Raw genomic sequence first — 27114 nt, forward strand, 5'->3', positions numbered from 1 at the left:
TGCAGTGCTGAGCACGTCTAGTAGCATTTTAGAAATAAGTAGTAGTAATAGTAGTATAACAAAGATACAATCTGGATTTTCAATACAGATCCATGCAGTGCAAAAGGATGCAAACCACAGGAAGATTGTCAAGTCATCCAGGGAAGAGCTGAATGCATTCCAAAATTCACTGCAAAGTGCTGGGCCTCGGGAGACCCCCATTATGGCACATTTGATGGCAACTACTTTGACTTCCAGGGCACCTGCACCTACACCGTCGCTGAATATGATGGGAATGACCCCACACTGATCCCCTTCACAGTCGACACAAAGAACGATAATAGAGGGAGCCAAGAATATTCCTTTGTGCACCAAGTTACATACTATTCATGTGGATACAAGATCTCCATTGCTGCAGGAGAGTTTCCAAAAATTAGAGTGAGTGAAGCCATATATTATCTATTGTGCTGTACTTGTACCAATTTATAAGTATAACAGATTGTAATACTATTAAAAAAAAAAACCAAACTGGCCCCAAATATTTAAAACACTACATTCAGCACCGACTTGAGAAGAGAAACAGAAGGACAAAAACGTTCTGTAGAAAACAGAGAAAACAAAAAGCAGACATAGACAGAAGTGCCATTTGGGTGAGCTGAGCCCAAAATGGGTGGACACATATTATTCCCCCCCCCCATCAGTGACCCAAGATTCAATAAATACATGAGTTGGTGAGGGTCCCCAAGCCCCACTAGCTGAGGAGGTCCTGCTCCTACAGCCCAGCATGCTCCCGTACATTCTCTATGGGCAATTGCCAAGCTGGCTCTCCTCCCTCCTGCGCATGCTCAAAAACTGCCGCTTCCTTCAACAACTATGAGAGTGTTCTGAGTCACTGGAGCAGTTGGTGGGGCTTGGGGATCCCTGCCAACCTTAACAAGGGTGCCACAATTTTAGGTGAGTCGGAGCCCAAAGTGGGGGCGCCGGACCCACCCGTGGCTAGGCCACTGTGGCCAAGAGGATGAGGATGTCACTGCAACATACTCAGGTTAATGTTTTATTGATGACCTGATATGGCTGTGTGCATCAGAGGTCCTTAATTCTCTATGAGAGATATTTAGACCTCGGGAGTGAGCCGGGCTGACTTCTGCAGTCGGCGCTGAGCCCGGATATTCAATGTTGGGCTGCTTCCATTGACTGTCATTGAATATTCAGGTGTTTTTTGGCTGGAGGAGTAGCCTAGTGCTTAGTGCAGTGGACTTTGATCCTGGGGAACTGGGTTCGATTCCCACTGCAGCTCCTTGTGATTGTGGGCAAGTCACTTAACCCTCCATTGCCCCAGGTACAAAATAAGTACCTGTTTATATGTAAACCGCTTTGAATGTAGTTGCAAAATACCACAGAAAGGCGGTATATCAAGTCCCATTTCCCTTTAATCGGCAAGAGCTGATATTCAGTGCTGGCCAGTTAAGTTGAAACCGGCCAAAGATAGGCCTGCTATTTCAGCAACCAAATTTGGATGCCAAACGTAGCTGGCGATGTGCTAAATATTAGTGGATAGCCATCCAGTATCCACTATGCGCTAACTGGCAATATTCAGTGGGAGATAACTGGCAATCTCCCACTGGATAGCTGGTTAAGTGCCTTTTAGCCTCCAGGAGCTGTTCCTGGCCGGTTAAATGGTTTTAAATATTGGGCAGCATATGTTTTCACAAACATTAAGCTCCTCACACAATTGGCTGATCCAAAAAAGACTTTTCTGCACCTTTCAGAACAGTATTGAACAGAAAGATTTCATAGGCTCACATGTTCATAGTCGCTGCAAAAATAAATAAAACACTGACTGTGGTGTTTAAATTTATACCCAGAAATTCAGTGCTGGGTGATACCTGGATACTGAAATTGTATATCTGGTATAAGGTACTACCAGACATTATCTGGACATCACCAGTATTCAGTACCAGTACCCAGATAACCATCAGGACAAGATAGGAAGCTATTTTGCTATCCTAGCTTGGTCGAATAGTTATATCGGTGGTATTAGGAGAACTCCTGACAGTGCCTCCAGATCTTACTAGCACTATGTGGACAGTGCTAAGGCATGTCAGTGATGATTTTCAGTGTCTGGCCCTGGTGTTCAGGATTTATCCAGGTACAAGCCATTCCTACCCAAGTTCTGCTGATATTGGGCCCTGGATTCTTTCCAGGTTGAGATACCTGTTATTGAATTAACTAGTAAAAAAGGCCCGTTTCGAAACGCTATGAAACGGGCGCTAGCAAGGTAAATTCCCACCCATCCTCCCTTCCTTCCCTCCCGAGTTCCATACCCCTCCCCCCTCCCTCCCAAGTTCCATACCCCTCTCCCTCCTTTCCTTCCTTGCTGAGTTGCAGACTTCCCTCCCTCCCGAGTTGCAGACTCCCCTCCCTCCCAGTTCAAGGGTCCCACCCAAAGCACACCCACACACCCACCCACACATATGTCCCACCCTCCCAATTCAAGGGCCATCAAGCCCCTCCCACCGCGTTCCAGACTACCCCCTCCCTCACGTTCAAAACCCACCCTCCGCTTTAATGTCCCCTGCACACCCCTACCGCGACCCTTTGTACACCACCCTTTCCTCCGAAATACCTCCCCTGAAGCCATCACGTACCTCTGCTGAGCTGATGGATCAAGTTCTGTTCTTTCTCGGCTGCGGGGCGTGGCTTCATGATTGAGCATCTGTTGAAGTCTATGTGCGTGCGTCTGACATCAGACGCACACACAGAAACTTCCACTGATGCTCAATCATGAAGCCGAGAACAGAACTTCGGATCCGTCAGCTCAGCAGAGGTACGCGACGGCTTTGTTGATGCGCCGAGCCAGGGGGGGGGGAGGTTGTTGCGCCACTCCCTGCCACTTGCTCTGAAGTGGCAGGGAGCGGCGCAGTGACAGCTGTTTCCCAGGCAGGGGGAGGAGTAAGGAAACACGCTCCGCGTGTTTCCCTACTCCTCCCCTTGCCTGGGAATCAGCTGAGAATGTGGGCGGAGCTATTATGATGCCTACGAACACCTCAGGCTTCAGGCTTCACTGCAAGGCTGCTGGCTTCAGAATGTTGGAGGTGCTTTTTATTATATAGGATATTAAAAAAAATATCCAAAGATGATGATGGACATGAAATTCTGAGATCCCTTTTCATGAAAGCTCAAAATCCTTAAGGCCCTGTTTACTAAGCAGCGCTAAGGGCACGTTAACGTTTTTAGCACACGGTAATGATTAGGACATGCTAAATGCTAAGTTGCCCATAGGAACTTATGGGCAACTCTAGCATTTAGCGTGCACTAATTTTAGCGCACGCTAAAAACACTAGCGCTGCTTAGTAAACAGGGCCCTTAATTTTTAAATGATTTATATCTTAGCCTAATAAAAAGTATTCCAACTGCCAAGAATCCAAAATTAATGAATCCAAAAGTACAGACAATAGGATTCCAGATGAAATTCGCTCAGACTTGTCCAAACACACATTTTTAAATGTTAGTGAAATATTCATTGAACTGTTGTATAAATTATTATGTTACCTTCTTGGCCTGTTTTTAAGATCTGCTGGATACTTGTGACCCAGGCTGGCCACTGTTGGAGACAGGATGCTGCATCGGTGGATCTTGGGTTGATGCAGCATTACTTTTGTTATGTTTTTTTTCAGGTAAATGACATAATAACCAATCTCCCAATTAATCTGGAAGATTGTGGAATTACAGTGACTAAGAGTGGGCTCAATGCAGTTTTGCAAACAAATTTTGATCTTAAACTCATGTTTAATTGGAATTGGCATATGGAGCTCACCCTCCCCAGCAGCTATTTTAATGTCACCCGTGGTCTTTGTGGAAACTTCAATGGGGATCCAGAAGACGACATGACATATCCTAATAGCACCCAAAGCTCCTCTATTATTGAATGGGCAGCCAGCTGGCAAGTCAATGATCGGGACCCCTTCTGCTTCCACAACTGCCCCAACGTCTGCCCAACCTGTGAAGAGTCCGACAGGCAGCTGTATGGAAGTGAACAGTTCTGCGGTCTGATCAACAAGACCACAGACGGCCCCTTTCAAGAATGTTATGCCTTGGTGAATCCCAATAACTTCTTTGACAACTGCATATATGATGTTTGTATGAATAAAGGTGCCAAGATTATTCTCTGTCAGGCTCTTAATGCCTATGCGACCACCTGCCAGAAAAAAAGAGCTAAAATTTCTGACTGGAGGATGCCATCTGGATGTCGTAAGTGTACCAACTTTCTTTCATTACACTGGCACAGTAGTTGTAGCATCAAAAGAAGCACTTGTAGCAAAACCTGTCTGGCTGAGAAGGCAGGAGAAGCTCCTGCCTGCTTAATTTGCCTTTTGCTGCCTAACCCCCAATATTCAGCAGCATAAAGTGAGCAGTGCCACTGGATGGCTATTCACTAATATCACCTCTGACTGCTGCTGTTGCATAAAAAAAAAAAAGAGGCAGGTCAGGGGCGGTACAGGGGATGACGCTAGGGAGGAGCCCTTGGTTAAGCAGATACCATCAATATTCAGTGCCAACACCTGCATAGCTATGTGGGTGCTGGCACTGAATATCGGCCAGCACCCATATACCTTTTTTTGCTTGATCCTCCTCCCGCCCCCTGACGTGTAGTATAGCAAGCTGCTGCAAGAGGTTGCAGTAAACAGTTTTTCAAGGAAGTCGCAAGGGGTAGGAGTGAGTGGCTTTTGCTCCTGCCCCCAACTACCCCCACCGAACACCAAGGATGTCAGGTAGACCTGGAGTTGGGGTGGTGGAGGTGTTTCAAATTGGTTTGGTGGGGGCCTCGATCATGGTGGTGGGCTGGGGAGGGAAGAAGGGGGCTTTGTGGGGGGCAGAGAGGATGATGGGGGGAGGTTTAATGCAAAAAAACAAAAATGTTACGTGGGTGCCAGCTGATATTCAGCCGGGACCCGCGTAACTGTCATATGCAGGCCCCGGCTGAATATCGGCCCAGACCTGCCTAAGCTCCAGCAGCCAACATCAGGAAAATTAGCCCCTGATAGTCAGTTCTGGTGCCCTCACACAGCCTGGCATTGAATTTCCAGGGCTAATTTAGCCAGAGATGGTCAGTATTTAAAAAAAACGCTGACCGTCACCAACCTAATATTGGCCGGTGTTTTTTTTTAAATCATCTAAGTCAAACTAACCACCACACAGCTCAGTAGTTATTAATGCTGGTTTTTCTCTTATTATATTGGTACATTCACTGTTTCTTCTAAGCTGTGCCAGAGTCCTCCAACTACGTTGCTGCCAGTGGGGCATAGTGCTTCAATATTGTGATTTCAATCACTAGGGAGAGGCAGATTCCCTGGAATCCTGCAGAGCTTGCCTGTCCCTCACTATTGAAAATGTAAAAGTAAAACAGCACCCCCCACCCCCTCACTGGCAGGTAGGTGGAGGACTCTCGCTCAGCTCAGAGGAAACAGTGGTATACATTATACATAGGGGTCCTTTTACTAAGGCGCGCTGAAAAATGGCTTGCGGTAATGTAGGCGCGGGTTTTGGGCACATGCAGAATCATTTTTCAGCGTGCCTGTAAAAAAAGGCCTCTTCCCCCCCCCCCCCCCCAAAAAAAATGGACATGCCGCAAAATCAAAATTGCCATATGTCCATTTTAGGTCTCTGACCTTACTGCCAGCCATAAACCTAGTGGTAAAGAATTTGGGCGGTAATGAGCTACAAGCATCAGATGCCACTTGGCATACATCCGCTATGCATGTCCGAAAATAAAGAATATTTTTCAGACACATGTATTGGACGCGCACCAAAAATGAAATTACCGCAAGATTAAAAGATTAACCTTGAATTCTCAATCAAACCACCTCCACCCTCCCCTCCCCTAGTCCATTCCCCCAACCCTCCAACCCCTCCCTCCTTTTCCACCTTCTCTGATGTCACTGATGAGGAAACTGCACATCTTATTTCCTCGTCCAAACGTACCACCTGCCCCTCTGATCCCATTCCCACTCACCTACTTAACACTATCTCCTCCACTGTCATCCCTTTTATCCGTCATATCCTCAATCTTTCGCTTTCCACTGCGATTGTTCCTGATGCCTTCAAACATGCTGTAGTCACACCGCTCCTTAAAAAACCTTCACTGGACCCTACCTGCCCCTCTAGCTATCGGCCCATCTCCCTCCTCCCTTTCCTCTCCAAGATACTTGAACGTGCTGTTCACCGCCGCTGCCTCGAATTCCTTTAATCTCGAGCTATTCTTGACCCGCTCCAATCTGGCTTTCGCTCTCTTCACTCGACTGAAACGGCACTTGCCAAAGTCTCCAATGACCTGTTACTGGCCAAATCTAAAGGTCTCTACTCTATTCTCATCCTCCTCAACCTATCTGCTGCTTTTGATACTGTTGATCACACCTTACTCCTTGATACATTATCCTCTCTTGGATTCCGGGGCCCTGTTCTTTCCTGGTTCTCTTCCTATCTCTCCCAATGTACTCTTAGCGTATACTCTGGTGGTTCCTCCTCCACATCTATCCCGCTAACAGTCGGTGTACCCCAAGGATCTGTCCTAGGACCTCTCCTCTTCTCCATCTATACCTCTTCCCTTGGTGCTCTGATCTCATCCCATGGCTTTCAATACCACCTTTACGCTGATGATACCCAGATCTACCTCTCCGCACCGGATATCTCAGCTGAAATCCAGACCAAAGTATCGGCCTGCCTGTCTGACATCGCTGCCTGGATGTCTCGCCGCCACCTGAAACTAAACATGACCAAAACCGAGCTTCTCCTCTTTCCCCCTAAACCTGCCTCTCCTCTCCCCCCATTCTCTATTTCAGTAGATAACACTCTCATCCTCCCTGTCCCGTCTGCGCACAACCTTGGAGTCATCTTTGACTCCGCTCTCTCCTTCTCTGCTCATATTCAGCAGATTGCCAAAACCTGTTGTTTCTCTCTCTATAATATTAACAAAATTCACCCTTTCCTCTCCAAGGACGCTACCAAAACCCTTACCCACACCCTTATCACCTCTCGCCTAGACTACTGCAATTTGCTTCTCGCTGGTCTCCCGCTCAGCCATCTATCTCCTCTTCAATCTGTCCAAAACTCTGCTGCGCGTCTTATATTCCGCCAGAGTCGCTATACTCACGTTAGCCCTCTCCTCAAGTCACTTCACTGGCTCCCTATCCGCTTCCGCATACGGTTCAAACTTCTCCTTTTGACCTAAAAGTGCATCCACTCCGCAGCTCCTCAGTACCTTTCCGCTCTCATCTCTCCCTACACTCCTCCCCGTGAACTCCGTTCGCTGGGTAAATGTCTCCTGTCGGCACCTAACTCTTACCTTTCAGTAAATCCAGACTGCCCCAATTTGACCGCCCCTATCGGACTGACTGTTCACTTGTCTCTTAGATTGTAAGCTCTTTGAGCAGGGACCGTCCCTCTTTGTTAAATTGTGCAGCGCTGCGTAACCCTAGTAGTGCTTTAGAAATGTTAAGTAGTAGTAGTAGTAGTAGTCCCCCTTCTCCCCCACTGCTAACTCCCGGCTCCGTTCCTTCTATCTCGCTGCTCCCTATGCCTGGAATGGACTCCCTGAGCCAGTACGTCAGGCTCAGTCTCTGGTTGTCTTCAAGTCTAGGCTTAAAGCCTACCTCTTTGCTACTGCTTTCGACTCCTAACCATGACTCTCTTACTCAACACCCTCACTTATCACCCCTACCACTGCAATTTCCCCACCCCTAGCTGTCTGTTCATCTGTCCAATTTAGATTGTAAGCTCTGTTGAGCAGGGACTGTCTTTTCATGTTGATTTGTACAGCGCTGCGTAAGTCTGGTAGCGCTATAGAAATGTTTAATAATAGTAGTAGTAGTAAGAACCATGCGGTAGTCCGGCGGTAAGCCCATTTTGGCATGCGTTGGGCTCACATAGGTGCCTACGCGGCTTAGTAAAAGGGACCCATAGACCTTTGTGCTTAAAAGACTTGTTTGGTTCACTTTTAAAGTTAACCAGACAATTGTTTACTTTTACATTTCCTATACCCAGAAATTCAATGCCAGAGCTGGACATGAACTGCCATTGAATTTTCGGGAATAATACCAGCAGCAGAGTGCTGTTAGTTGAATATCTACCCCTAAGTTTCCATTACTACTACTACTACTACTATTTAGCATTTCTATAGTGCTACAAGGCATACGCAGCGCTGCACAAACATAGAAGAAAGACAGTCCCTGCTCAAAGAGCTTACAATCTAATAGACAAAAAATAAATAAAGTAAGCAAATCAAATCAATTAATGTGAACGGGAAGGAAGAGAGGAGGGTAGGTGGAGGCGAGTGGTTACAAGTGGTTACGAGTCAAAAGCAATGTTAAAGAGGTGGGCTTTCAGTCTAGATTTAAAGGTGGCCAAGGATGGGGCAAGACGTAGGGGCTCAGGAAGTTTATTCCAGGCGTAGGGTGCAGCGAGACAGAAGGCGCGAAGTCTGGATTTGGCAGTAGTGGAGAAGGGAACAGATAAGGATTTATCCATGGAGCGGAGTGCATGGGAAGGGGTGTAGGGATGGATGAGTGTGGAGAGATACTGGGGAGCAGCAGAATGAGTACATTTATAGGTTAGTAGAAGAAGTTTGAACAGGATGCGAAAATGGATAGGGAGCCAGTGAAGGGTCTTGAGGAGAGGGGTAGTATGAGTAAAGCGACCCTGGCGGAAGATGAGACGGGCAGCAGAGTTTTGAACCGACTGGAGAGGGGAGAGGTGACTAAGTGGGAGGCCAGCAAGAAGCAGATTGCAGTAGTCTAAACGAGAGGTGACAAGGGTGTGGATGAGGGTTTTGGTAGAGTGCTCGGAAAGAAAGGGGCGGATTTTACAGATGTTGTAAAGAAAGAAACGACAGGTCTTGGCAATCTGCTGGATATGAGCAGAGAAGGAGAGAGAAGAGTCAAAGATGACCCCAAGGTTTCGAGCTGAGGAGACAGGGAGAATGAGAGAGCCATCAACAGAAATAGAAAACGGGGGGAGTGGGGAGGTGGGTTCGGGGGGAAAAATGAGAAGTTCGGTTTTGGTCATGTTTAATTTCAGGTGGCGTTGAGACATCCAGATAGCAATGTCAGACAAGCACGCTGAAACTTTGGTTTGGATGCAAGGTGAGATATCAGGGGTAGAAAGGTAGATTTGGGAGTCATCAGCATAGAGATGGTAGGAAAAGCCATGGGATGAGATTAATGAGCCATCTAACTAGGGGTTCTTTAAGAGTACAAAGGATCATTATTTATCATTTTATTTTAATTAGAAAGAATTTAGTGTACCGCCTTAACTAATGAATAGATTTAGGCGGTTTACAATACTAACAATAAAATATTTTCAGGAAGTAAGAAAAGGAACTACACAGTGTGATAAGAAAGAAAGATCAGCATTCATTCTTGCTCACATACAACCGAGAGAGAAAAGTAAAATATAGATGGGGGAGACAGGGAAAATAAACGATAATCCAGCGAAGGCTGCACCATTCTGCCCTAACAGAGATTACACAATACAACAATGATTTTGCTACTCAGAGAAAAACATGTGATTTATACTAAATTGAACCCGCCGATTCCAAATATGAACTCTGAATTTGCCTGACACGTCTAGATTTTAAGTTATACATGCAAAGCCTATTCACTTATAATATTAATGCTTGGGATGCATTTGTGCTAGTAGTGCAGAACTTCCTTGGGAACAGACGAGCTGAAAACTATGCTGAACTAGTAGACAACATGCTTAAAGCATATGAACAACTTGGCTAACGAAAGTCATTGAAAATGCGTTTCTTACCAGGGCTGCCGAGAGGTGGGGACAAAAGTCCCCGGGCCTGGGCCTCCGGGGGGGCCTGGCGCCGTCGCTCCCGGAACTGATTTTAAAGTGCCTCCCTCACCATCGCAGCAAGCAGCGGCAGGCCACTCCTTCCTTCTGTGTCCCGCCCTTGCCTGACGTAACGTCCGCGAGGGCGGGGCACAGAAAGAAGGAGAGGTCTGCCACTGCTTGCTGCAAAGGTGAGGGAGGTGTAAGGTTAGTGCACAGGGCCCGGGGAGTGGAGAGAGGGCCCGGCCCTGTAGTGGGTGGAGGAGGGGGACCCGGCGACCTCGGGTGGGGGGGCCCGGGGGCAGTGGCGTTCCTAAGGAGGCTGGCACCCGGGGTGGATCGCTGATTTGCCCCGCCCCCCAGGTGCAGCGCCGCCCCCCCCCCCCCCCCCGGTGAAAGGACACCCCCACGAAGGAACCCCCCCCTCCCCCGCCGGGTGCACGCCGCCGGGGGGTGCCGCGCGCGCCTGTCCTCCGTTGTTCCATGCTTCTTCTCTGCCCTGGAACAGGAAATAACCTGTTCCGGGACAGAGAAGAAGCATGGAACAACAGAGGTCAGGCACGCGCAGCACCCCCCCCCCCCCCCAGCGGCGTGCACCCAGGGTGGACCGCCCCCACCGCCCCCCCCCCTAGGAACGCCACTGCCCGGGGGCAGCCTTGTCCCGGGCCCAGCCCAGTCTCTCGGTGGCCCTGTTTTTTTACATTCCCATCTTGACTTTTTCCCACCCAATTTGGGACTCATAAGTGACGAACATGGAGAGAGGTTCCATAAAGACATTTCTACAATGGAGAACAGATATCAAGGCCGCTGGAATCCCAACATGATGGGGGACTACTACTGGTTTTTGCAACGGGAAAATATGACCGGTCACAAACGCAAAAGTAGATGCCTGAAGCACTTTTAACAGTGCTGGGCCTTGCTGAAGTAAGACTTTTAAACTGGAATACGAGACTTTTTTGAAATTTTGTTATTCCATTACATTTTCATATACTGTTTACTATGAAAACTTTGATGTAGATCAGGTAATTGTTGGAGTAAAACTCGTTCTGTAAAATATTATTCAATGCTTTCCAAGTGCTTAATTCATTTGGGTAAACTTATGCATAACAAAATTTCCTGACGTGTCACAACAATTCTGACTTCGGATTTGGAATATGCACACTGAATTTAGTATAGGACAAATGTTTTTTGCCCAGTAGCACAAGAAATTTGTTTTTGTTGTGCTGTGTTATAGGCTTGGCCAAAAAGCCAAGCCTTTAGTACCACTTTAAGTGTCTTAAATGATAGCTCTTGTAAATGGGGGGGGGGGGGGGGGGGGGGGGGGTCTGCTTCCTCCTCTTGGAGCCAGCAAGCCTGCGGGGCTCCCAGGGTTCAAGGACAGAATGCTGCTGATACTGGGACTCAGGGCCAAAGTATTTTATTATCAAGGCAATTTCATACCAAAAATCATAATATATTCTTCAAAACAAAAGGTACATCCCACTTATAGTCTTCAAAAGAAAAAGGTACAGTCCTCATAAGATAATCTTCAAAAGAAAAAAAGATATAGTCCAGGTCCCAAAATCCCTCAGCAAACACTCAGGTCTTCTATTAGGGCATTAGCTTTCCCTTCCCCCGCCTTCAGAAGGATTTAGTAAGAGTTCAGCCCACTTCCAATATAGCACAACAGTTCAGAACAAATCTTCATGGACAGTCTTTGCATATCAAACCAATACCACAAATCACCTGCCTTTTCACAGCACAGAGGGAACCCTGTAAGGAGCAGGGTTGGCAGTTTCTCCCACCTCTCAGCACCAGGCCTGGAGTGGCCTCTGGGCTCCTCCACTGCCTTCAAGTGCTGGGCAGGGCAACCTTTGAATTCTCCCACTCCATGGTAGATGGCTCTTCTCCCTTGGGCAGCTCTAGTGGCAGGCTCCTTCCCTCCTCCACATACTCCATGGAATCTCTCTCTCCATTCGTCTCCCCTCTCAGGGCCTTGCCTAGGGTCTCTGGTGCCCCCCTGCAGACTATCAGTTGGCGCCTCCCCCCCCCCCCCCTCGTCTAGCATAAAATACCATAAATATCTAAATAAATATAAACTTTTAACGTTGAGCACCTGATTATCAAAGTGGACATATTCCAAACACAATAATGAAAATAAAATGATTTTTTCTACCTTTGTTGTCTAGTGACTTTGTTTTTCTGATCGTGCTGGCCCAGTACCTGATTCTGCTGCTATCTGTCCTCTTAACTCCATTTCCAGGTCTTCCTTTCCATTTATTTCTTTATTTTCCTCCTTCTTCATTTCTTGCCTTACATCCGTAAGTAAAAGCTGGGTCCTCTGCAGACTTGACTGTCCAGTGGATCCAGCTTCTTCCTATTTTCTCCATCCATGTGCAGGTTTTTTAACACCCTCCTCCAAAATCTAGTACTAGGCATGCCAAGAATACAAAACACTCAGGACCTATAGAGCAATTCTATCATACCATAAGAAGTAATTTCTACGAGTCACACAAGGAAAAGGAAAGCATCTTAAACACTACAGTGAGCACTAGAACATCAATTCACCTACTGTTAAATGAAACCAGGCAGAATAATACAGATCGTCGATCCTGCACAGTCAATGCCAACTGAAAGCCATGTCTTTTTCACAAACACAGATACACCCTAATCCACTATAGAATAAGTAATCATAAACTTTCTATTTAGACAAAAATTAAACTGAACCCCCAAGATGCCAGACTCTGCATACAATGCAACACCACAGAAACAGAAAATGTCCCCTAGTATTGTGCAAAATATAAAGACAGCAGATGTAAATTTGAAAAAACTAACAAGTACAAATTAACAAATAGAAATAAAACAAATATAGAAAATAAAATAATGCCATTTTATTGGACTAACATTTAGCTTTCAGAGGCCAAAACATCCTTCCTCAGGTCAATACAGTAGAGTGCTGTTACAATATCCTATCCTGACCTGAGGAAGGGGGTTTTGTTCTCCGAATAGTTAACCAAAATGTAATAAAATTAGTCCAATAAAAATATTACCTTGTATACATGTTCTATTATAAACATTTATTAACACAGCTACAATACTACTTTATCCTAAAGCAAAAAAATAAAAATATATATTTTATTTACAGTTTGTTGTCTCTGGTTTCTGCTTTCCTCATCTTCTTTTCACTGTCTTCCTTCCATCCACATCTCTTTGTTCTCTCTCTGCCATCCAGTGTCTGCCCTCTCTGCTGTCCCCTCCATCCAATGTCTGCCTTCTCTCCCTGCCCCTTCTATCTACATCTGCCCTCTCTCTCTCCCCCTTCCATTCACTGTCTGCCCTTTCTATCCCTTCCATCCACTGTCTGCCCTTTCTCTCTGCCCCTTCAATCCACCATATGCCTTCCCTCTCCCATCCATCCAGGATCTGTCCCCTTTCTCTGCCCCTTTTTTCAGCCCCCAGTTCCAGCCCCACTATCCCACCAGTCCCCAGTTTCAGCCCCAGCCCTTTTCTCCCACCAGTCCCAAGCTTCAGCCCCCAGCCACTTCTCCCTGTCCCCTTTTCAGCCCCCACAGTTTCAGCCCCTGCCCCTTTTCAGCCCCCAGTCCCAGTACTAGCCCCCTTATCCCACCTACCCTCCTTTTCAGCCCCCAGTTTCAGCCCCCTTTATCCACATGCCTTGCATTAGGGCCTCCCTTTTCAGCCCAACCCATTCTCCCACCTGATCCATGCATGCCCCATTTTCCCTCATGACCCCTTCTCAGACCCCAGTTCCAGCCTCCTTCTCCCATTTGAGAGCCCCCTCCCCACCCCCTTCTCCCATCTGAGAACCCCCTCCCCACCCCAGTCCCCTGCTCCTATCTGAAAACCCCTCCCCATCTGAGAACCCCCTCACCATTTGAGAACCCCCACAACACCCCTCTCCCATCTGAAAATCCCCCCCTTCTCCCATCTGAGAACCCCCTCCCCTCTCCCATCTGAGAACCCATCTGAGTGGAGGAGTGGCCTAGTGGTTAACGTGGTGGACTTTGGTCCTGGGGAACTGGGTTCGATTCCCACTGCAGGCACAGGCAGCTCCTTGTGACTCTGGGCAAGTCACTTAACCCTCCATTGCCCCAGGTACAAATAAGTACCTGTATATAATATGTAAGCTGCATTGAACCTGCTATGAGTGGGAAAGCGCGGGGTACAAATGTAACAAAAATATTAAAAAATAAAAATAAAACCCTTCCCATCTGAAAACCCCCACAACATTCCTCTCCCATCTGAGAACCCCCACAACACCCCTCTCCCATCTGAGAACCTCCTCCCCTCACCCATCTAAGAACCCCCACAACACCCCTCTCCCATCTGAGAACCCCCTCGCCTCCCCGACTCTCCTGCCACCACCCTACCTTTAAAAAACATTTTGTGAAGCCGAGTTGCAGGCAGCACCTCGCGTCTGCCCTGCTTGTAAAACAAGTAAATCTCTTCTCCTTGTCATCGTCGGGCCTCACTGTGTCCCGCCCTCGTGGAAATAGGAAGTTACCTCAGAGAAGAGCGGGACACAGTGAGGCCCGATGATGACGAGGAGAAGAGATTTACTTGTTTTACAAGCAGGGCAGATGTGAGGCGCTGCCTGCAACTCAGCTTCACTAAATTTTTTTTAAAGGTAGGTGAGAGGCAGAGCAGCGGGAGCGGTATGGCGGGGTAGCACCGCAGCGGCACCCTTGAAGGCAGGCGCCCCCCTGCGGTGCTTACCGTGTTGGCACGGCCCTGTCCTCTCTCCTGGTGACTAACAGCCTCCAGGAAATCTGCTCTCCCCTTCTCACAGCTGGGGGGAATTATATACTGATAGTGAAGCCATGGAAACTGAGCTTCATCCTTCTCTCGCCCTCTAATGGGGAAGGGAGTAACAGGCTCACCCTGCCTCGAGCCATTGCTCCCCCTGCTGGAACTGGGAATGCATTCCATCTTTATAGGACTACTCTCCTCACTCATTCTTGCAAGGACTTCTGGGACCCGTAGTTCTGGGCTCAACTGCTTCACTGGGGAGTCTCTGGGGCTTGCCTTGTCACACACCCCCTCCCTCAAGAAACTGCGACTCTCAGAAGCCCACAGCGGCTTTTTTGTCGAGTCTGCAATTCGCAATAGGGCATTAGCATTCCCATGGAGCCTCCCTGTGTGGTGCTGTACGATAAAAGAAAAGGCCTGTAGGGCTAGATACCATCTGGTAAGATGGCTGTTGTGCCCCCACATCTGTTGCAGCCATTTTAGAGGGGCATGATCTGTAATAAGGGTAAATGGACGGCCCTGTAAATAATACTTCAAAGCTTCCACTGCCCATTTAACAGCTAAGCACTCCTTCTCTATTACTGCATAGTGTTGCTCTGTGGGTGTTAATGTTCTACTTAAAAACAAGACCAGGTGTTTCTCCTGCCCAAACTCCTGGGATAAGACCGCCCCCAGCCCCATTTCGGAGACATCCGTCTGTAGGAGAAAGGGTTTCCCAAAATCTACCACTTTCAAAAGGGTGCCTTACATAAGACATTTTGAAGAGTGTTAAAGTCCTGTTTCCCTTTCTCTCCCCATACTAAGGTATTGGGGTGGACCTTCTTGAGCATGTCTGTCAAGGAGCTCGAAATCTCTGCAAATCTAGGGATAAATCGCCTATAATACCGTATGAGCACTAGAAAGCTACACAATTGCTTTTTATTGGCAGGTAGGGGGAAATCCCTGATACCCTGTACCTTATCGGTCAGGGGTTTGATGACCCCACCCCCCCACCCGGTACCCCAAGTATTTCACTTCACTACTGGCAAATACACACTTCTTCGGGTTTAAGGTCAGCCCTGCTTTTCTCAGGGATTCTAACACTGCCTCCACCCGGGGCAAATGGGATTCCCAATCAGTGCTAAAAATCATTATGCCATCCATGTAGGCGGCGGCATAATCCTGATGCCACCGCAGAATATGGTCCGTTAATCGTTGGCAGCATGCAGCCGCCCCATTCAAGCCAAAAGGCATCCTTTTGAATTGGAATAAACCCAAAGGTGTACTAAAGGCCGTTTTCGGTTTTGCTTCTCCTGCCAAAGGAATTTGCCAGCACCCTTTAGTAAGATCAAGGGTGGTCAGATATTGGGCTCGCCCTAACTTATCCAGTAATTCATTGATGCAGGGCATGGGGTACGCATCAAATCTAGAGATAGCATTAACCTTCCTAAAGTCAATGCAGAATCTTTGGGATCCGTCTGATTTGGGCACAAGAACTACTGGGCTGGACCAGGGACTGTTAGAATCCTCTATTACCCCTATATCCAGCATCTCCTGTACCTGTCTAATAATTTCCTGTCGCCTGGCCTCAGGCACACTTTAGGGCCTCTGACGAACAATCCTCCCTGTCTCTGTATGAATGGAGTGTGCAATTACATGAGTTTCCCCCAGAATGGGGATTAAGGACGTCCTGAAATTCCTCCAGCAGGGTCTCTACAGCTCGCCTCTGCTGGAGATTTAGGGAAGACCCAATGACTGGTGCCCCCATCTCCCAGAGGTCACTAAGCTGAGGCCCCAGGTCCAAGGAAGCCACCATTTCTTCCCGCGCTATCCATGGACGCAACACATTTATATGATACGTCTGGGTTTTCCCTTTCTCATTCTTAACTCGATATGACCAGGGACCTACCTTCCCTTTTATCACAAAAGGACCCTTCCATTGGGAGGTAAACTTATGGGGGTCCGAGGGAATCATTATTAGGACTTTATCCCCTGCCTGAAAATTCCGGACCTTAGTACCCTGGTCGTAGTAGTATCCCTCCTGTGTCTCCTGGCACTTCCCTAGATTACCCTGTGCATAATCAGAGAGGCGGTGTAATCTAGCACACAACTCCTTTAAATATGTGCTTACAGTTCGGGGTCATCTACTTTTTCCACCCACTGCTCTTGTATAATATCAAGAATTCCCCAGGGTAATCGCCCATACACTAATTCGAACGGGGACACCCCCAACGAAGCCTGAATGTTCTCCCTGCTGGCATATAGAGTGAACGGGAGTAACTGATCCCAATCCTCATATTGACGGTTCAATCCCCTCCTTAATATACCTTTGAGGGTCTTGTTAAACTGCTCCACCATGCCATTAGACTGAGGGTGGTAAGCTGAGGTGGTAATGTGCCGAATGCCAAAGGCCTCCTAGAGCTGTTTTAACCGGTATGATTTAAAATTAGAACTGTGGTCCGTGAGGACCTCCCTTGGGAAGCCCACCTCACAGAATAGTTTCACTAACTCACCGGCAATCCCATTAGCTTTTGTATTTCGTAGGGGTATGATACATAATGACCAAAATGTATAGGAATCCTCTCGGGGTTCTAATAAGGGGTCCAATGATGTCCATGGCCATGCTAGACATGGGTTCCTTTATGATGGGCAAGGCTAACAGCGGGGCCTTTGGGGGAAAACGGTCTGCAAGCTTCTGGCATTGGGGACAACTCTGACAATAGTCCTGCACTTCCCGATGTACCCCTGGCCAATAAAAACGTTCCAGCACTTGCTTCAATGTATTTTGGGAGCCCTTATGGCCCACTAAGGGATGATCATGGGCCCCCCTAAGGATGATTCTCCAGAACACCCTGGGGATTACTAGCTGTTGCCTAACAGTCCCTCCCACGGGCTCCCGGACCTCTCTGTGCAATATCTCATTTTCCAGCCTAAAGCGTGGAAAACTCCCAGAAGGCCCTCCCGCCGATTGCTCAAAAGCCCTTTTTAGAACAGGATCCTCTCTTTGCTCTTGCACAAAAGCAGGGAATCTTTTAACACTTCCTTAGGGATCCAAGGCATGACTTTTCCCTTACCTATTTCCCTCATGGCCCTCGCTCAGTCCTGTCTCTCCAAGAGCCGGGTTTCCTTCGTTTTCCTCACCCTCCCCGGAGCCTCTAACAACTCTTCATGAAAGGGAAATATTTGCCCCAGGGAGTCACCGCCTGAGGGGTCTGCTTCTGCCTTGGCCTCCTGAGCCCGAGTGGTCACCCACCCATGTAATTCCTTCAGACATCGGGTAAAAGGGCCCCAGCCTTTTCCCAATATCAGGTCTAATTTTGGTAACACGGCCAAATTCAACCGTCCATTAAAGAGGGGGCTACGGAGCCCTATTCTAAATACCGGGTATGTGGTAGCAGCCCCATGAATGCACTTAATGCGTATAGTGCCACAGTACCTCCCCTCACCCTTTTTAATGCTACTCCTTATCCTATTCCACAAAGACCTGGATATCATGGATTGGTTAGCCCCAGAGTCCAAAAGTGCCCTTACCGATACTCCCTCCAACTGGACTTCGTGGAAGAAAAAGAAGTCCGGGTCCCTTCCTATTTGCCCCATGAATCCTACTTTTTCCCTACAATCCTGAAGGAAATGACCCACCTTCCCACACCGGAAACACCTTCCCCCTCTTGGCTGGGACTCCGGGGTCCTCCTTCCCTGCTCTTGCTCCTTTTCCCAGGCTGGGGAGGCTATCTGGCCTAAAGGCCCCTTGCTGCGATTGGAAAAGGGATTAAGGAGGAGTTTCTCTGCTTCATAATACAACTCTGCTCCCCTAGTCACGTCCTCTAGGGAGCGAGTTCCTTGCCTAATAAGCCACTCTCGCACAGAACTGGATATAGCGAAGAGGAATTGTTCCACCACTATCTCCTCTATCACTTGTTCTGCCGTTTTCTTATCTGGCTCCAACCATTTGCAAGCCAGATCTTTGAGTTTTTGTGCTAAGGCCCGGGGTCTGTCTTCTCCCCTTAGGGCTGTCTCCCGGAATAGTCTCTGGTAATAATCCTTGGTTAACCCCAGCCTACTTTTAATGGCAGCAATAACCAAGTCCAAGGCTTGGGCCGGGGCCATGGCCCTATAGTCCGCTAAAGCCTCCCCAGTTAAACAGCTGGCCACCCTCACAGCCCACTGCTCCAGCAGCCATTTCACGGCCCTTGCAATACGCTCAAAAGTCACTATAAAGTTCTCCACATCATCCTTTTCTCCCATCTTGCCCAAAGACAAAGACCCATAGGTAGCAGGTCCTACCGCCATAGAAGAATACTCAGGCGTGACGGGTGCTGCGACTTTCTGTATCAAGTCCTCCATCACCTGCATCTGGGATCAAGATGGTGGCGCTAACGGCTGTGTGAGTCCTGAGCTCCTGAGTTTCTAAGGAGTGCACGGCCAACAAAAGTTCTCTCAACGAATCTTAGATGGGGAAGAGAAAGGGGAAAATGCAGGCCCCTACCTCCGTGGTGCCAACGTCGACTCCAATCTCGTGGCAAACAATGCTCGGGAGCATCGGAGTCGGGACCTTGGGTCTATGGACGTCTACCTCGACGGGCTTGACTCCATTGAGTCCTCACGATTTCACCCCCCCCTCCACAACCTGGAAGTGTGTTGACGCTGGAGGGACCACAGCAGCTCGAGAGTGTGGCTTCTATGGACGGACGATCCTCCAGCGCACTGACCCCGGTGAACGAAACACTAGTCAGGGACAGACGCGGTTCGCTGCCCGTACTATCCGAGGTCTACCTTCTGGTGATAATGGAGGCTTGGAAAGACCAACGAGGGTGACAATAAAAATATTATGGGACGCTATCCAGCAGGTGAATAAAACGTTACTGCAGATTAATGTTTTCATTAATGGCGAAATTAAGGAATTAAAACTACTACTACTACTACTATTTAGCATTTCTATAGCGCTACAAGGCATACGCAGAGCTGTACAAACATAGAAGAAAGACAGTCCCTGCTCAAAGAGCTTACAAACAGACTTCTCAAACAGACTTCTCAAAATCTGTCTATAGATTTTCAAGAACATAGACAAAAATAGGGGTGGTTGAAGATGAAGTTAAACAATTGAAGAACTTAACAGTAACTTTGATTAAAGATAAAGAAATTCAAGAAAGAAAAATAGAATATTTGGAGAATAATGGAAGGAGGAATAACCTGAGGTTTCTGAAATTTCCCAAGTCACCCTTAATTTCAGCTATGGATATGCTGAAAAAATACTTCAACGAGATATTGGGGATTCCTATGGAGGGATATCCCCCTATAACGAGGATTCAATATATCTCAGGGATTGTGAAAGAACATAGAGAGCAACCACAGGTTCCTCCAGATTTAAATTTAACTGAGTTTCTTGAGAACTCTCTGGAGATAGTTACAGAGAGGACTACATTGATTGTCTCCTTTGCTCTTGAACTGGACAGAAATAACATTTTAAGACTCTACTTTTGCCATTTAAATGATCTATTTTTGGGGCAAAAAATTCAAATTTTTCCAGATATGGCAAGAAGCACCCAAAAAAGGAGGAAAGAATTTCTATTGTATAAAACTGGAGTACTTAATATAGGTGCTACTTTCATGTTAAAATTTCCTTGTAAATGCTTCATAACTTATGAAGCGAATAATTACATATTTTTTCCCCTTTGAAATTATCACAATTCATCTCATCTAAGGAAAATGTTAAATCACCTGTTGTTTCGCCTCCCTAATTAGAGCGCTGTTGTCAGGGCCGTGCTGATGCGGTAAGTGGGGTAAGCACCGCAGGGGGGCGCCCACCTCTGGAGGGCGCCGCCGCGGTGCTTACCCTTGCCCCGCGCCACCGAGGCCTTTAAATCTTTTACCTCGGTCGCAGCAGCGTCAGTGAAAGCGCTGCCAACGTCTCCCTTCCCTTGCACTCGTTGGTTCCCTCAGTGTCCCGCCTTCTTCTGACGGGGAGGGGAGAGAGGAGGCGAGGATTGCTGGCTATGGATGGGGGAGGGAAGGGCAGAGAGGGACAAGGATGGACATGGGGGCCCAGGGAGAGGACAAATTGCTGGAAATGGAGGGGAGGGGAGAGAGGAGGATTGCTGGCTATGGATGGAGGAGGGAAGGGCAGAGAGGGACATGGATGGGAGGGCAGGGCCCAGGGACAGGACAAATTGTTGGAAATGGAGGGGAGGGGAGAGAGGAGGATTGCTGGCTATGGATGGAGGAGGGAAGGGCAGAGAGGGACAAGGATGGACATGGGGGCCCAGGGAGAGGACAAATTGCTGGAAATGGAGGGGAGGGGAGAGAGGAGGATTGCTGGCTATGGATGGAGGAGGGAAGGGCAGAGAGGGACAAGGATGGACATGGGGGCCCAGGGAGAGGACAAATTGCTGGAAATGGAGGGGAGGGGAGAGAGGAGGATTGCTGGCTATGGATGGAGGAGGGAAGGGCAAAGAGGGACATGGATGGGAGGGCAGGGCCCAGGGAGAGGACAAATTGCTGAAAATGGAGGGGAGGGGAGAGAGGAAGCTTGCTGGCTATGGATGGAGGAGGGAAGGGCAGAGAGGGACAAGAATGGACATGGATGGGAGGGCAGGACCCAGGGAGAGAGGAGAAATTGTTGGAAATGGATATAGAGCAAGAAATGAAGAAGAAAGGAGAAAAGTAAAGAAATAAATGGAAAGGAAGCCCTGGAAATGGAGTTAAGAGGACAGATAGCAGCAGAATCAGATACTGGACCAGCATGATCGGAAAAAGAAAGTCACCAGACAACAAAGGTAGAAAAAAATCATTTTATTTTCATTTTAGCGTTTGGAATATGTCCACTTTGAGAATTTACATCTGCTATCGTATTTTGCAATATATAGCAATTTGTTTCTAAGAATATTGCTGACAATTCCTTTCAGTGTGGCAAGTGGTGAGTGATCATTTTCATGGGGGGGGGGCGTGATCATTTTCACAGGGGGGGGGCGCCAACTGATAGTCTGCAGGGGGGCGCCAGAGACCCTAGGCATGGCCCTGGCTGTTGTCACGTTTTCAAAGCTGGAAACTGGTTTGTGAGCCTTTGGGCCACTGCTGAGGAGCGGCAGTGGCAGGCAAAACCACCCCACACCGGAGACTAGGCAGAACAGGACTGGAACTCCAGACTGGAGTTGCAGCAGAGGCAAACAGGCAGGACTAAAGCAGAGCAGATACCCTTAAACTTCACCTGCACTTGGCCACTTTTCACCAAGAGTTGAGCTCCTGGCTTCAGGTGGCCGGCAGGACTTACTGGGAAAGGCAGGACTTGAGACCCCACTAGGCTGAACCAGGACTGAGGGTCAGAGAGGAGAGGAAAAAACATGGGCAGCAAGGCAGGAAATGAACACTGACAAACAAGGGAAAGAACTAAAAGCTGCAAGCAGCCACTGAAGACAGACAAGACAGAAACCTAAGCACTACACAAAGAACTACAAACAAGGAGCAAGACTAAGAAACAAGCAAACCCTAAACTAAACATAGACTAACTAGAAACAGGCAAGACTTCAGGCAAGAAACTAGAACAAGGAAACAAACTCAGGCTGAAATGCAACAAGCACCAACATACCAGGGCCTTAGACGATGCAAAGGCAAAGAAGAAAGGTTTCACAATGGCTAATAAGCCCAGCAGCAGCTGAGACTCACTGCAACAATCACCAGGCAACTAAGGGTGCTGTGCAGGTTCAAACAAAACAAGCAGGTCTGGAAGATCCGGACCGGACTAGGCTGAAATCTGGAACGGGTGACAGCACACAGACAATCTAATGTAGCCAGCACACAGAGACAGAGACAGAACTACCTCACAAAGAACAGACAGAAGCCAGCTCAGAAGCTGACCACAGGAAATAAGGTGAGTCTGAGAGGGGAAATGGCCACAGACGTGACAGCTGTAACATTGGCTGTAGATATCCGAGCTGCCCCTTTATTTTTGCGTATTGTATGTGAAATATTTCCTAGTATCTTGATCCAATTATTGGGGACAAATGTAAATCTAGTATTTTATACTTTAACCAAATGGTTGTAGGTATTTCTTTTTTTTTTTACTTTTTAGTTTGATTCTGATATTCTTATGTCTATGTTTATGGATGTAAATGCAAATTTATAAATAATAAAAAAAAAGTCACTATAAAGTCCTCCACATCATCCTTTTCTCCCATCTTGCCCAAAGAGAAAGACCCATAGGTAGCAGATCCTACCACCATAGAAGAATACTCAGGCGTGACGAGTTCTGCGACTTTCTGTATCAAGTCCTCCATCACCTGCATCTGGGCTTGCAGGGCTTTTAAGAGGAGTCCCTGCTGCTCCCTCGCAGCCTCCACCACCTGGTGTAAAGCCTGCTGTGAGTCCTCATGTTGCTTCTGAAATTGGGCTGCCATCCAATCCAGCAACTCCTTCTGCTCCATCTTTGGTAGCGAAGATCCTGGTAGCGAAGATCCTGTAAAGCAAACAAAAAAAAAAAACCAAGTGCGGTACTTTTTTTTTTTACCTCAGCAGGGCCCCTTTAAGAATACAGCCTGGGTCCTATACCTCCTGGCTTTTGCTCCCTTAGCTGCTCTCCTTATCCAGCCGTGGCCCTCCCTAGGTACTGCGCACCTTGGGTGACTGCTAGTCTGCGCCTTGATAAGTGAAGCCAGGGTCCACTGCAAACGTTTTTTCGCCGTGGTTCACGGTCTCGGTCCCATCTTGGGTGCTATTGTAAAGGGGGGGGGGGGTCTGCTTCCTCTTCTTGGGTGGAGCCAGCAATCCTGCGGGGCTCCCAGGGTTCCAGGACAGGATGCTGCTGATACTGGGACTCAGGGCCAAAGTATTTTATTATCAAGGCAATTTCATACCAAAAATCATAATATAATCTTCAAAACAAAAGGTTCAGCCCTCTTATTATAGCCTTCAAAAGAAAAAGGTACAGTCTTCGTAAGATAATCTTCAAAAGAAAAAAAGGTACAGTCCAGGTCCCAAAATCCCTCAGCAAATGCTTAGGTCTTCTATTAGGGCATTAGCTTTCCCTTCCTCCTCCTTCAGAAGGATTTAGTAAGAGTTCAGCCCACTTTCAATATAGCACAACAGTTCAGAACAAATTTTCATGGACAGTCTTTGCACATCAAACCAATACAACAAATCACCTGCCTTTTCACAGCACAGAGGGAACCCTGTAAGTAGCAGAGTTGGCAGTTTCTCCCACCTCTCAGCACCACGCCTGGTGTGGCCTCCTCCACTGCCTTCAAGTGCTGAGCAGGGCAACCTTTGAATTCTCCCACTCCATGGTAGCTGGCTCCTCTCCCTTGGGCAGCTCTAGTGGCAGGCTCCTTCCCTCCTCCACATACTCCATGGAATCTCTCTCTCCATTCATCTCCCCTCTCTCCTGGTGACTAATAGCCTCCAGGAAATCTGCTCTCCCCTTCTCACAGCTGGGGGGGAATTATATACTGATAGTGAAGCCAGGAAAACTGAGCTTCATCCTTCTCTTGCCCTCTAGTGGGGAAGGGAGTAACAGGCTCACCCTGCCTCGAGTCATTGCTCCCCCTGCTGGGACTGGGAATCCATTCCATCCTGTTAGGACTACTCTCCTCACTCATTCTTGCAAGGACTTCTGGGACCCGTAGTTCTGGGCTCAACTGCTTCACTGGGGAGTCTCTGGGGCTTGCCTTGTCACACTCTGCATGTAAATCTCAGGGAAGAGAGTTCCAGTAGAATGAGGCTGTAAAATAAAACCAAAAATAATCACAAAAGTGGAGAAACGGATCCACTACGAGGGGAAGCAAAGAAACAGAGGAGTAGTGTGATCAACAGGACGCTTCCAAAAATCCAAGGAGACAAAGAACAAGTAGTAAAAATCTCCTTTTTTAGTAGAAAATAAAAAACACACTGTTGAGTGACTCTAAAGTGACTTGTTTAGGGTTTGAAAGGATCAGATGATAATCGTTTAGTGAACAGGGTAACCAGGGGATGCAATATCCTCTCCCACTGAGGATGTGTGTGCAGGAGCTTCTGCCCAGGAGGGAAGGGTTAGGACAGCTATTGTAGTTAGTGATTTGATCATTAGGCATGTAGATAGCTGGGTGGCTGGTGAATATGAGGATCGCCTGGTCACTTGCCTACCTGGTCCGAAGGTGGCGGACCTCATGTGTCACCTAGATAAGATTTTAGATGGTGCTGGGAAGGAGCCTGCTGTCTCGGTACATGTGGGTATCAATGACATTGGAAAATGTTAGAGGGAGGTTCTGGAAGCCAAATTTTGACTCAGGTAGAAATCTGAAATTCAGATCCTCCAGTTTTCAAGAAGTTCTCCATTCTACGTGCAGAACCCAAGAGGCAGGCAGAGCTCCACAGTCTCAATGTGTGGTTGTGACAATAGTGCAAGGATGAGGGATTTAGATTTGTTAGGAACTAGACAACATTCTGGGGAAGGGGAGTCTGCTCTGAAAAGATGGACTCCATCTTAACCGGGATGGAACCAGGCTGCTGGTGCTATCTTTTTTAAAAAGGAGATAGAGCAGCTTTTAAACTAAAATGGGGGGGGGGGTAGCTGACAGTTGTCTAGGAGCATATGGTTCGGTGGGGAATCCCAATTGAGAGGTTTCAATAATGGTGAAAGAAAGCCTGGAGTGTTTAATGGGAGAACAGAGTAAAGGATGCAAACTATCCCTATTAATTTTAAAGCAGATTGTGCATGCTAGGAAAAAACACAATTTGAAGTGTATATATACAAATGCCAGAAGCCTAAAAAATAAGATGGGAGAGTTGGAGTATATAGCACTAAATGAAGAGGTAGATATAATAGGCATCTCAGAGACCTGGTGGAAGGAAGAAAATCAATAAGACTCTCCGCCTTATTTTCGAAAGAGAAAGACGCCCATATTTCGACCCAAATCGGGAGATGGGCGTCTTTCTCTCGTGGGCGCCCAAATCGGTATAATCGAAAGCCGATTTTGGGCGCCTTCAACTGCAATCTGTCGCGGAAATGGCCAAAGTTGACGGGGCCGTGTTGGCGGTGTGGTGAAGGCGGGACTGGGGCGTGTTTATCGGCCGAGGAGAGATGGGTATCCTCAGCCGATAACCGAAAAAAGAAAGGTGTTTTTAGCGCAAATTTGGGTCACTTTTGTTTTACCCTTTTTTTTCACGAACAAGTCCCAAAAAAGTGCCCTAACTGACCAGATGACCACCGGAGGGAATCAGGGATGACCACCCCTGACTCCCCCAGTGGTCACTAACCCCCTCCCACCCAAAAGAAAACTTTAAAAACTTTGTTTTTCCAGCCTGTATGCCAGCCTCAAATGTCATACCCAGCTCCATCACAGCAGTATGCAGGTCCCTGGAGCAGTTGTTAGTGGGTGCAGTGGACTTCAGCCAGGTGGACCCAGGCCCATCCCCCCCTACCTGTTACACTTGTGGTGGTAAATGGGAGCCCTCCAAACTGCCCCAAAACCCACTGTACCCACCTCTAGGTGCCCCCCTTCAGCCATAAGTGCTATGGTAATGGTGTAGAGTTGTGGGGAGTGCGTTTTGGGGGGGATTTTGGGGGCTCTGCACCCAAGGGAAGGGAGCTATGGACTTCAGAGGTAGTTAACTTTTTTTTTTTAATTGTTACAAGTGCCCCCTAGGGTGCCCGGTTGGTGTCCTGGCATGTGAGGGGGACCAGTGCACTACTAATCCTGGCCCCTCCTACAACCCAATGCCTTGGATTTGTTCGTTTTTGAGCTGGGCGCCTTTGGTTTCCATTATCGGTGAAAAACAATACCGCCCAGCTCAAATCCGTACAAATCCGATGCATTTGGCTGGCACAAACCGTATTATCGGAAAAAAGATGGACGCCCATTTTTTTTTTGAAAATACGGTTTGTCCCGCCCTTTCACATACCCGTTCTCGGAGATAGACGCCCATGGAGATGGGCGTTCGTGTTCGATTATGCCCCTCTACGTGTTATCAGGGTACAAATTATATCACAATGATAGAGTGGATCAAATTGAAGGGGGCGGGGTTGTGCTATATGTTAAAAAGAAAATTGAGTCAAACAAAATAAATATTCTACATGAAACAGATAGCAGTGTGGAATCCTTGTGGATAGAAATTCTGTGTGTGAAGGGAAAGAGTATACTGTTAGGGCTCTACAACCATCAGCCAGGACAGAATGAACAGACAGATGAACAAATGTTTACAGAAATTAGGAAAGCTGGCAAATTGGGCAACATTATAATAACACCGGAGGTGGCTAACACCTCATGGTACTATGTAAACCACATTGAGCCTGCAAATAGGTAGGAAAATGTGGGGTACAAATGCAACAAATAAATAAATAAATAATGGGTGATTCAGTTACCCCAATATTGACTGGATAAATGCTACATCAGGGAGCACTAGGGAGGTATAATTCTTAGATGTAATAAATGACTGCTTCTTGGAGCAACTAGTCCAAGTACCAAGAAGGGGAGGTATTATAGATCTAGTCAGTAGTAGAATGCAGGACATGGTATGAGAGATAACAATGTTGAATCCACTAGGAAACAGTGATCATAGCATGATCAAATTTGAGCTGATATCTGTGGTGAAATCACTAAAGAAATC

General features: G+C 47.5%; 1 protein-coding gene across 3 annotated transcripts in view; it reads left to right on the forward strand.

The window, feature by feature from the left end:
* LOC115476928 (IgGFc-binding protein-like) overlaps nt 1-27114 on the forward strand; it is a 920282-nt gene that overhangs the window by 389237 nt on the left and 503931 nt on the right. For all 3 annotated transcript variants that reach the window (XM_030213515.1, XM_030213514.1, XM_030213517.1), the window contains 2 exons: nt 89-417; nt 3657-4230. In XM_030213515.1, coding sequence (XP_030069375.1) covers nt 89-417; nt 3657-4230 — 903 coding nt within the window. The remainder of the gene's footprint in view (nt 1-88; nt 418-3656; nt 4231-27114) is intronic.

The sequence above is a fragment of the Microcaecilia unicolor genome, chromosome 8 (assembly GCF_901765095.1).
Source record: "Microcaecilia unicolor chromosome 8, aMicUni1.1, whole genome shotgun sequence".
Lineage (NCBI taxonomy): Eukaryota > Metazoa > Chordata > Amphibia > Gymnophiona > Siphonopidae > Microcaecilia > Microcaecilia unicolor.